The 11777-nt window shown below is 43.5% G+C and overlaps 1 protein-coding gene across 1 annotated transcript; it reads left to right on the top strand.

Annotated features, from left to right (window-relative positions):
* Positions 1-4983: 4983 nt before the first annotated feature.
* On the top strand, positions 4984-10788 carry LOC119386649 (uncharacterized; the record flags this gene model as incomplete). Its single annotated transcript, XM_037653931.1, is given in 3 exon segments — positions 4984-5151; positions 8829-8958; positions 10678-10788. Coding segments are annotated over 3 exon segments (308 nt in total), but the record flags the coding sequence as incomplete, so codon positions are not given.
* Between the last annotated feature and the right edge of the window lie 989 nt (positions 10789-11777).

Here is an 11777-nt window from a genome sequence, read left to right as displayed (position 1 = left end):
CCCGATCTTTCAGCAAATCAGTTATTCTTTTGGCTTTCTTTTTTTTTAACGAAGACAAAGCGTCAATCACGGTCCAGCGCAAGATTTTCATGCCAACGGCTTCATTTACTAATGTATTCGCACACTCATCTTTCACATTACGCCCAAGTTTGAGCACTTGTATTATCCTCTACCAAGCGAAAGAGAGGGAGAGAGATGAAGAGGAAAGCAGGAGGTCAACCAGATATCAGCACCCTGTTTCCTACCCTGCGCTGGGCGGACGTGATAGGGGTTGGAAAGAGGGCGCAGAGCCAAAGAAATGAAAAAAAAAAAACAAAAGCACATGCGCAGAAAAAATTAATAAATCATTAGAAAACGCGGGAAGTGCGTTCTCATTGCAATCGGTGGAAGGAAAGAAGCGCCACTTCTCTTCAATCAGTCAATCAATACCTATTTTTGACAAAATAAAATATAGGAATGGAAACGAGTACAACAATCAGAGGTCCCGAAGTAACCGCTGTCGGGGGGACCTGCTGAGAATATATAAATGGGGGTTAATAGAATATTGAATAAAAGTGACTCATATTGTATAATGTTCAATAGCTAGGTCGTCAGAAACAAAGAGAGAATAAAACGAAATAACTAAAACAAATTTACACAAGTACAACCAACTAGCCCAGTCAGCCACTTTATTAAGTTGCATTCATAAAGTTCGTTTCCTTGGAATGAAGAAAGAGAGGCAAAGAGACGAAATTTTAGTGGAAGTTGATTCTTTCCCTATATTATCTCCTTCCAAGGTCACGAACTTCTGCCAACGGTGAATGAGCTGCTGCTGGCCACTGCAGTAGGGACTTTTCATTTTCAGAGTTCAGAAAGAGTTTTACTTGAGCAATGGTTTCTTCGTTGGCAGAAAATGTTTCCCGCGCAGTGTGCTATTATGCGAGAGAAGAAGTCACGGTGAGCGTGGTGGGTGAGGCAACATTTCGTAACCAAAGGAGGCTGCATGCGTCACCTTCACCTGTGCTGAGTTAGCCGGACTTTCCCTATGGGTGCTGCCCATATGAATGCCCCTCGCAAGTCTATGAATGCCCCTCGCATGAATAGCAGGGGTGTGCGAATAGTGAAATTTCACCTCGAATCGACTTCAAATCCAATAGTGCTGAATAGTGGCCAAAAATATCGAATATCGAATAGCATATTTACACGAAATGTGTACCTCCAGTTACGGCAAGACAAAGGAAAAATCAGGGACGCTATGCGGCGTGCCGACAGTTTTATTACGCACTTATTCGAGAGTGGCTTTTCTTTCAGTTTTTATGGACGCGCAAGCATGTTGATATAAGAGCCGCCATTCCAGTCAGCAGCGCCACTCCTAACCTCCTCACAGAGATGGGTACTGTGGCTAGTTTTCTTTCGGCTCATCGACTCATCTGACAACGGTAATGTTGTGCTTCACTGCCACGGGTGCTCCGGGCCCAAAAATCTTCGGGCGCCCGTTCACAGCAGCGTTTTACCTGCGTGCCAAAACGATGGAAGTTTCTGAACGAATAGTTCGGTGCGGCAGTGGTGACTGCCCAGCGTGCACAAATTTTAACATGCAAACCCAATGACCGAGGGTTTCGCAGGGCAAAGTCAGGACGTTTTACGGCGCTTGCGGCATACACGACCGAACTACGCAATAATACCGTGCCTTCGTTTCGCGAACGAAGTTGTGAAGGGTTGACAGTTTTCTCATGTGTTTTTCTACGTGCGGAAATGACATAATCTCCTTTAAGGTCAGCATACGCTCGCTTTTAAACCAGGAGGTCAGTGAAAGTTTTAACGGAAGGCCCACTGTAACGACGTTAGCGTTAGTTTTTGCCACCCCACCCTAACCAAGTTGAACCATTGGCCTTTCTCGCGTTTTAGATATTCGTCCTGTCGAATTATTCCAAACTTCGAATACTAGCTATTCGAAAGTCGGATCGAATTATTCGGTTAGGGGTGCGCGAATAGTGAATTTTGGAACCGAATCGAATACGAATCGAATAGTGATGACACCGAATCGAATACGAATACAAAATAATACTCTTCGAATAGTTTTCGAATAGTAAGACAACTCCACGACATTTTCAATTAAACGAATATTCACAAACTTTCACCAAAGAAAATTACGGTTACTTTTAAGCGACTCAAAATACTTCAGTTATGAAAACTGAGGTAAGCTCGTACACAGCAGCAACCTGAGCCTTCGAAATATCTTGTAAGTGCAGGTTGAAACACAGCAGTGATACCGTAATCAAGGCTTCTCGCCTTCTTTTAAATAAAATTGAGACACAAAAACTAATCTGTTTTGAACCGAACACCACGCATACAGCTAAGGCTGTAATAAAACGGATAAACCTGTCATTACAACATGGGGCTCGGCACCGAAAGCGTGTGAACATCAGTGTTGAAAGCTGTATCTGCAAGAAAAATTTATGCAAACACGCCACTTGCGTCTGTTGTAATTCGTGAAGCTGAATGTAGCCGCAGTCCCCACCTTCAGTTATTACAAGACGAAGACAGGAACTGGGTAATGCGATGCAGGTGCAGCATAGCAAAAATTGAGCAAGAGTGGAGTTTTCAGAAAAAAACACCTTCATCCGCTAATCAATACAGCGTCGGTAGTCTCGTAAAATCTCGGGCTGTATGCATATTGGTAATTTAATGATTAAAGAAGAAAAATGATCGTTGGCTGTTCCAGAGTTTAGTTGTTTTCGAGTTCTCCCGTCGGCGCTGATTATTCGAAAACTATTCGGAAAATATTCGGTATTTCGAATATGTACTATTCGATTCGAGTACCGAATCGAATAGAATGCTATTCGATTCGCTATTCGAAATTTTCGAATATTCGCACACCCCTAGCATATAAAACTTGCAACGTGGAGAAGTGTAATTCTGGGCAAAGATTAAAAAGAATTGGCCTTAAGAACAGTACATTGTATAATTTATTGCAGAAGAAACTATATTAACTCTATGTTGTTGAAAGATACTAGATACTATATGCCATTACAGTGTTCATAAATGCTCTTTGCTCTACGCCTGCATGATAATAATGCAGATGACGTTTTATCCGATGGTATTGAAATTCTATAGCGAAATGCCTCAAAACGTGCCAGTGAATTTCCCATATAGGTTTTAGATTTTGAAAGGAGTAGACTGAGCTGTGCTGAAATTATTGTGTTAATATTATTGATGGGGCTAGAGTGAGTAAATACAGGAATATTAAGCTCGGTATTTGTGAGACGAAACATAATAAGTCGTAAAACTTATTATTGAATAACATGCGCAAATGTAAAGCATTTGGGCAACGAAAACGAACAGTGAAATGTTTGCCACTGGAATGCAATTAATACTAATGCCTGCTTTTGCAAAGCTTCCGGCTGAAGATGTGCGGCATACATGTTACTCTAAGATGATAAGCAGTATTAGAGATCACATTTCATGTACGCGTACTATAAAAACATAAGAATGTGTTGTTGAAAAAAATGAGTGTGTTTTGAAAATGATGCAAATAAATACTGAGATTTTTTTGTATAAACTATTGAATATGGCGCTAAGAACTCTCTTAAGGGCTCGTTTCTCCTCGTCAGACACAAAAATTAATGAGAACTAACAGACAATCAAGCCAAGGAAAGTATAACATGCCCTATACTTTCCTTGGCTTATAATAACTGCTTTTACCCACCATTGAATAAAATTAACTAAATTAGTGTTAAGCTTATGCTGCAATGCACATAAATTTTGACCGGGTGCGAAAACAGTGGTGTCGTAGGCATTAAGAAGGCATGGTGTATGTGTTAGAAGTTGTAGCAAATAATTAGCAAATATGATAAATAACAGTGGCCGAAGTATTGATCTTTGAGCTTCACCTATGTTTACTTTTAGTGAGGGAAAAACACCATTAATTCGGACTGTATATGGCCAGCCAGTTTGGTAGTTGCTAATTAATTATAAGGGCGGCCCAGAAATGCTGCGACATTCAAGTTCACTTAAAGAATACGATGATAAAGTGTGTCAAACGGCTTAAAGAAATCAATAAATAGGGCATCGACTAACAGTCCTTGATCAATAGCTAATTCAACACTGTCAGTAAAAGAAATAATTGATAGTTCAGTCGACAAATTCTGACGAAAACCGAACTGATCTGGAGTTAAAAGATTAAATTTTGATGAATAATCCGATAAACGATTGTATATTACATTTTCGATCACCTTACTTAAGGAAGACAAAATGCAGATCGGTCAATAGCTATTCATACAATTACGGTCACATTTTTTTAACAGTGGGATATGTTTGTCTAATTTAAGGCGATTGAGAACAATGCGACATTTAAATAATATTTTTACTATATGTGGTAGTGCAGGGGACACTTTTTTAAACACAAGCTTAACGCTTGAGGGGTGTATCAGATCGCGACCTGGACCGGTTGATTTGAGAGATTTGATAGTATTACGTACTTCTTGCGATGTTGTGGGGAATAAATAAAACGAATGAGAACAGCGCGGAAAGCTAAGCAAAGTCGAATGACGCTGTTTGCCGTCAGTAATACTAAAATGGTCTCTGCAAGCAATCGCTATATTATGAGGCTCTGTAAAATTAGCAGAATTGCTGTTCGAGAATTCTTTATTAACCTGACCGTTTCGTCTGGTATCACTTCCATTCCTTCTACGATTTTATGTCCTGCCGATCACGTGGAATTCTTTGTGGCGGCCGAGGTCGTTTGTCCAACTCATTGAGCGCGTTGCAAAGGAAAATGGGCACGTTGCACGCTGCTATGAAAACCTACTTGCCAAAACACTGATAACAACGGGCATTTACAGGTTAGCCTTACACCGATACCCGCTTGTCTCGTATCTCGTACTCTCTTCCTCCGCGTGTGAGCCGAAACTATATACTCCGCTATCTCCCATCCTGTCCGCTTATCTGTCGTTCATATTTTTTTTTTTGCATTCACTGAGCCTGGCATGTTTCTTTCTTTCCGTTTCCACGTGCTAGGCAAGCACAGTCGCTATCCGGCACGGCTTGCGGACGCTGCCAAACGCATCTGTTCCCATCGTGGCCTGTTGTCGTCCGTGTTCTCAATGGGCGTCAGAAATTCTTGGGCGGAGTGGATGCTGACTTCATGGCTACTGGTCGTGTGGACCTACAGTAAGGCGCACACTTTTGTCATTTCGCCTACTCAATACAATTCCGCTTCAGCCATTTCTGTCTAGCTTGGTTCGCGGATGTGCTCGTGTCCGTGTGATGACCTACTGTGCCATGCGCGTCGACAGATATTGGGCAGCTCCAATGAGCTGTGGAAAATTTTTAGATGCGAAGTATCTCGTGCTCGGGGGTATATAAGGCGGCGTGGTAATCCGCACGCAGCGTTGTAGCCCGCACTCACACTACGCATGCGTGACTCTCCTCCTTCCGTCTCTCCAACAGTTGCGCGTTACTCTCTCCACTTTTCTACCAGCACCTGCTTGCGCTTCTCCTGCGTTCTCGCTTCTGCTTTCACGGCGCACACGCTACTCTCCTCCTCTAGTCTCCTCTCCTTCAAATAGTAGAGCGCTGCGCGCGTTCAGTCCAGCGCTTGCCTCGGTTGGCTCCTCTGAAATGCGGGCTCAACATGCCGAAATTCTCTCCTGCGCAGCGCCGCAATGAGGGCCAGCGCATGCGCGTCCCCTCCCCCTCTCTCTCCTTTCCTACGCTGCCTCTCTCTCGCGCGCCTGTCGACGTTCCCCGCACGCCCTGTGAGAATTAACGGCCAGGCTAGACGGAAGACACGACGCGCGTAGTGTTCCTCTTCGCGTTCCACGACGCGAGGTCGATAGCATGCCCAGCGAACGCCAACGGAACGCGATCGTGCAAGTGCTCCAGCTTCGCATCGCCTCATGGTCCCCTTTAGCTGGAGATGGTGTAATTTTTTTGTGCTTCCCTTTTTCAATAACGCTTTGTTTTCAGTGTCCTCCTCGTCTTGTGTCTCCGTCATGTTCGCGACGATTTTTACAAGTACCCAGAGAAGATGTCATAACATTTCTGAAAAACAATAAGCCGAAAGTCTCAGTTACACAGCAGGAAATGCATCCTAACAAGAACACCACCCACAACGAATATTTGCAGAAGCGGGCAATTTTTATGGTACACCGGAAACTGGAGCTGTCAAAAGATTTTTGACGGATCATGGAAAGTAGCGCTGTACATATGTAGAGTTGCACTCGCGACTAGTTAATTCAGTTTTTTTTTATGCAGTCGTAACTTCACATCCGAATTCAAGCCCGTGAGAAGTTCAACGCACCAAATTCTGAGGAGAAAATTTCGTCTATATGAAATTCTCGCAACCTATTTCATTACAGGAGAAATCAAGGTATTTCGACGCTATTTAGCCACAGAGCCTTGTAGCGCATCAAACATAACTGCGATAAGTGTGTCCAGTCGTCGAGAACAGCCATTCATACATATAGTTTCGGCATCGGAAAGAGTCACAGAGATACTGAAAGTATGTCATGGTCCTACAAATTCTGCTGACATGCCGGTGCGAAGAAGTCGCGTTACCTGTTGTGTCGGCAGCGATATGCAATACATCTGACCAAGCTGCTTCTTCTGCCCCATTTAAGTCGTCGTAATATGCTTTCTGGCCAGCGATAATTCACTACTCTTGGTAATTTTTTCCAGTTACTGCACTTCGGCCGAAATACTCAGATTTGGATTTCTAAATTGATGGCCGCAGCTCCAGTTTTACATCTGCGACATTTCCGCTCAAACCGAAACTACGTCAAGGACCACGCAACGACGTACTCGACTGTCACTCTAAAACAATGGGCCCATCACTCTGTACGTGCCAGACCACTGCACGTGTTGTCCCTTTATCGAACGGTCATTTCGGTTATCTTGCACGGAGGAGGCAAAAGTGGTTTAGCGCGCACTTTGCATTATCAGGCACATGAAAACAAAGGAAAGCCAGACAGACGATCAAGCGCACACACGCACGCACGCACGCACGCACACACACACACACACACACACACACACACACACACACACACACACACACACACACCACACAAAATTGCCTTTTTGCGAGATCAAAGCAACCTTTATGCCTGGAATGATGTCATGCATGGGTTACATTCAGGGGAGTAGTTTACTTTGATCACAAATCAAGGAAACGTACTCATTTGCAATCACCTTTTTGCATTTTAATTGTGCGAATATTTACCAATACACTTTGCAGACATTCGTCGGAAATTCTCAATGTGGAATTCGCACTGAAGTGTGCCGTAGAACGGCATATTTTGTCACGGAGAACGTTTATTGTCCTGTAGTGCTACCTGTTCACTTAGCCCAACAGTGTGTATTTTTGAAGGTAAACACTTCACAGCTGTGGATTTAAAAAAAAATGATCTGCATTAACAGTGAATGGATCGTCCTCGTGGTGCATGTGTGCGGATACACCGTCCGCCTGGTGCCGATTATATATGGACACAGATTGCCGATCTCTATGGCACACCTGTAGAGACTAACCGTTAATCAATGAGGCGCATGTGTTGTTACTAAATGTTATTGTTATAAGGTGCCACCGCATAGCTTGTGATGTCTGCGTACTCTCTGCGTGCACAATAGATACTAAGTGCGTGGTGTTGCTTGTCCAAAAAGTGCATTAATGGATATCGCAGTGCCATTAGTTCTCTATTAGTCCAGACACCTTTTTAACAAGATAGTGTTTTATGCCGGGGTCCACCAGGCTCCACTGACGCATTTCCGTCACGGACATGACGTTTTAAAATATAAAGACTAACATATGGCAAAGAAAAACTATAAGAAAAAGTTCCGTCACCGGGAGTCGAACTTACGACCTCTCGATCGCCAGCGCGCAGCGCGAAACGACTCCGCCACAGACGGCATGTTCACCGCTATGTTAAGAGCGAGCTATTTACGTACACCATTTGCCGGTGGCGGTACTCAGAGATCGGCGGTACAGCGTGTTTTCGTTATCACTAGCGAGATGGCACGAAGGGCTCGAAGAGCGCGCTTTAAAAGTCGTCCCCCACGCGTATTAGCGCGCGCCTCGACAGGGCGCGGTCGCTCGTGCTGGCGCTTATCTCGTGACCTCGGTGGTTTGTACGTCTTGCGCTCTGCCTGCAAGTTTCCGTTGAGAGCACGAAGGTCACCTCGCTCACTGCAGCGGCCGCATTTGCGAAAGGAGCACGCTGCTCACACAGAAATAAGTTACAACTGTGACAGTTCGCGCTCATCCTGTGTATGTTCGTTCCGCGCGTCCTTTCTGCTTGAGCAGCGCATTGCAAGTTTCGAGCGGCTTGCCGTTCTTCGCGTAACATTACAATTTGATGCTCTAGCATTCATTCCTTCGCGCTTAGAGCGAAAAAATGCACAACAAACGCTCAACTACGTCTGTTAAGACAGGTTTCACTTTCGTGTTATACCGATTCCTATGACAGAGGGATCAGCCATGTTTTTTTTACTCCCTTTAGAGTGTAGGAGGGTCATCTAATACTCCGTGAAGCCAACCCCCTTAGTGCTTTTTTCGCCTCAGACAACTGATTGACACTCCCTAAACACTTAACGAAGATGTGCTCAGGGAGCTCGGCCCAGTGTTATTCGTTTGCGATAGGTGTCTTGCAACGCACACATGTTGAGGTGCCTTTGCTAGAGCTCCGTGCATATTTTGTCCCGATATACTGACACAACTTTAATCACCTATACAGGGTGTTCTTTTTTTTTCCTCGAAATAAAAATCGCGCGTTAATACCTCAGACATTGCGTAATCAGAAAGTAAATAAAGACTCGTTGAGGTAATGCATCTCTACGCGTTCATCTCACAGTGCCTGCTGCCACTGCCCAATCATGTAACGTGACGCAAGTTCGCCAGTGCTACAAAGGCATCCTTGAGAGTTTCCTCGATGACTTCGCAAGAGGGCCACTCAACGTGAGCCAACTGGAAGGCCTGTGCAAGTGAGTACACTATAGTTTCTTACGTTATCGTCACATCAAGACACGTTTGTATTCTAAAAGGTGGGCTAGAGAGCCTAAAAATCAGCCCAGATGGGTGCAACCACTAATATGCCATCTTGCGTAGAGTCTATTTGCAGCCCATTACGCAGAGGCCATCTGTTGATATATCAAAGTGGTCATGAGTGAGCGTGCAAGCATTTCCATTCGAGATGTCCAGCACCGCGCGAAATATTTCTCGAAGGCTCTCCGCCCGGAATAGTCTAAATCAGTGAAAATGGCGGGCCGTGCTGAATTTCGGTCAGGTAACCTGACACATCTGAAGTATCGCGTGTAAAACATTCAACCAAGGGTTTACTACACTATACGAATGGCATGCACCATTATTCACACTCGTCCTGTAATTGTTGATTTCTTATAGGCAGGTCTATCTCTTTTAACAGCTGAGCTTAAGCGTCGAGAAAGTCCGTCGGTCGTGTACAAAAATTATCATCATCATCATAAACTGCCACGCACTCTCTTCGCCCTCTTCTGGATCTTCGCTACCAGACCACGCGCGTCGACTTGTTCGGCGTGGGGTGCAATAACTCTGATAGGAGAGAGAACGAGCATAGAGAGAGATATATAAAAAGAGAAATAGAGAGAGCAGGAAAGATATAGAAAGAAAGAGCAATATATAGGAAGACAGCCACATAAATGGACTGAGATAGAAAGAGATAGAAAGAAATTGAAATAAAGAAAGAAAGAGACAGAAGGAAATCGAGAGAGAAAGAGAAAGAAAGATATTTAAATAAAGAGGGAGAACTAGAGATAGAAGGAGAGAAAGAGAAAGGAAGAAAAGAAGAGAAAAATAAAGAGATACAAGGAAGGCCACCAAGCTCCGCTCTTCCTTCAGGCTTGGCACCATTAATGCGAAGCTGTCTTAAATTTTTTTTTTCGAGTAAGCCTAAATACACTCTGCTAATAATGCTTGAAACCGTGATAATTTAACTAGCTTTGGGAGAACTCTAGTGGAAATTAAAGTGTTGATACTGCAACTATGCTTCGAGGGAGGGTAGGTGATATGTATTCAAGACAAAAAGAGCTCATTTTCTAACTTGGGGCTGCAGCCGAGATGCGATATTTTTATGACCATTTCTACTCACACGGGTAAACGTGAGTTTTTAAGGAAAAACAGACAGAAAGCCCTGTACCCCAGGTGCAGCCTACGTCTCAACCATTTCAAGCGAACTGAAAACAAACCTAAACCAAAGCACAGTTCAAGTTATTTCCAGAATATCCGAGATATGATCAACGACACGAAAATGAACGAGGGGGTTGTGTTTGGGATCAGAACAATAGCAAGCTCTTTTTTTTTACCGATTACTTGATCGTTTTGGTCATTTAGGTTAGCATTTACGTGCTTCAAGCAAGACTGCGAGAACATTCTCCGCTGGTTCCCATGACCCCTAAAGGCAACCAAGCCGTTGCTGTAATTAAAGCTATTCCTTTTTTGTGTTTTAGCTTTAAATTGTTATGACCAACAAAAAAAAGAAATGCGGTGCCCCTCGGCTTTCCTTCTCTCGTTTGTGCATGTGCGTGTGCCCATGCTAAGCTCTGATAAACGGTTATTACAATTCTGAAAAATATCTGAGGGGCACACCAATTAGGCACGTGCAAGTAACGTTTCTGTTGTAGGAGGCGCATAAATGGGTGTCTTTTTTTTTCTTCCTTTCGTTGCAGGCAACATGACGCTGCGTCACCGTGCCAAGAGGAGATGAGTTCATGTCTCGATGCTCACCCTGAACTGGAAGGTATGGAAAGACTCTACAACGCAGTATACGAAGACGCCTGCAAGGACGCGAACATGAAACTACTGAAATGTAAGTCGCTTTGGTAGCTTTCAGGCAGGAAAGCCTCTTGTTTGCCGTACAAAAAGAAAAACTATCGACACGAACACTTTAAATGACACATTACGCTATGGCTTCAATCTCCTAGCCCCGTTTGTAGCCGCAAGGCTGTGCTATAGGATGGTAACCACGGAGTGATGTTTCAAGCGTGTTTTATGCTTCACGGGACAGACAGCAAACACTGTGACCCTGCCTTGCTTCCAAACGCAAAAAGGCCTACTTCGCCGTTGATATCTTCGGTATACACATTGGCTCTGTATACCATGTACAGGGTCGCGTAGCAACCGTCTCAAGGAACGAATGTGTTCTGTATGATTATTCCTATTGTCCCATAAGCGAGTTCGCTTGTGCCAATTACAACAGTTATTTTAAATCGAATGCAATGTGCAGCATGCCGGTTGAAGAAAAAGCCACAAGCAAAAAGACTACTGATGATGACGCGATGCACATCGGTCATTCTCTTCGACTGCTTAGCTTTCAGTTTCAGTGTCAGTTTACTAATACAAGTTCAAGATACAAAAATTGATTACAAATGTTATGCAGAAGAGGACCCAAAAGTGAAACGACGGCAGCGGGACATTCGGTTAAAAAACATTTGTACATATCTGTAGATCAAAACAGCAGCAATTAATGAACATATGGGTAAAAGAACAAATGTATGCAATGCTGTACAGAAAAAAAATACTTATATAATAAAAATACGTACAGTTCTATAGACAGAAATTAATTACATACTGAAAGTAGCCGGAAACATGGAAAATATAACAGCAAAGCACATAAAGGTCATTGAACTGTTTTTGCAAAATAAAATTTTTAAATTTATTTTCAATGCATGCATGAAGGTAATGATTTAAGCGACAAGGGTAAGTCGTTCCAAGGTTCGATCGCTAAAAACGATTATGCCATTTTTCCATGGTTAGTGTTACATTTCGG

This window comes from Rhipicephalus sanguineus, chromosome 3, assembly GCF_013339695.2.
Source record: "Rhipicephalus sanguineus isolate Rsan-2018 chromosome 3, BIME_Rsan_1.4, whole genome shotgun sequence".
NCBI lineage: Eukaryota > Metazoa > Arthropoda > Arachnida > Ixodida > Ixodidae > Rhipicephalus > Rhipicephalus sanguineus.
This window is presented reverse-complemented; position numbering and strand designations above follow the sequence as displayed.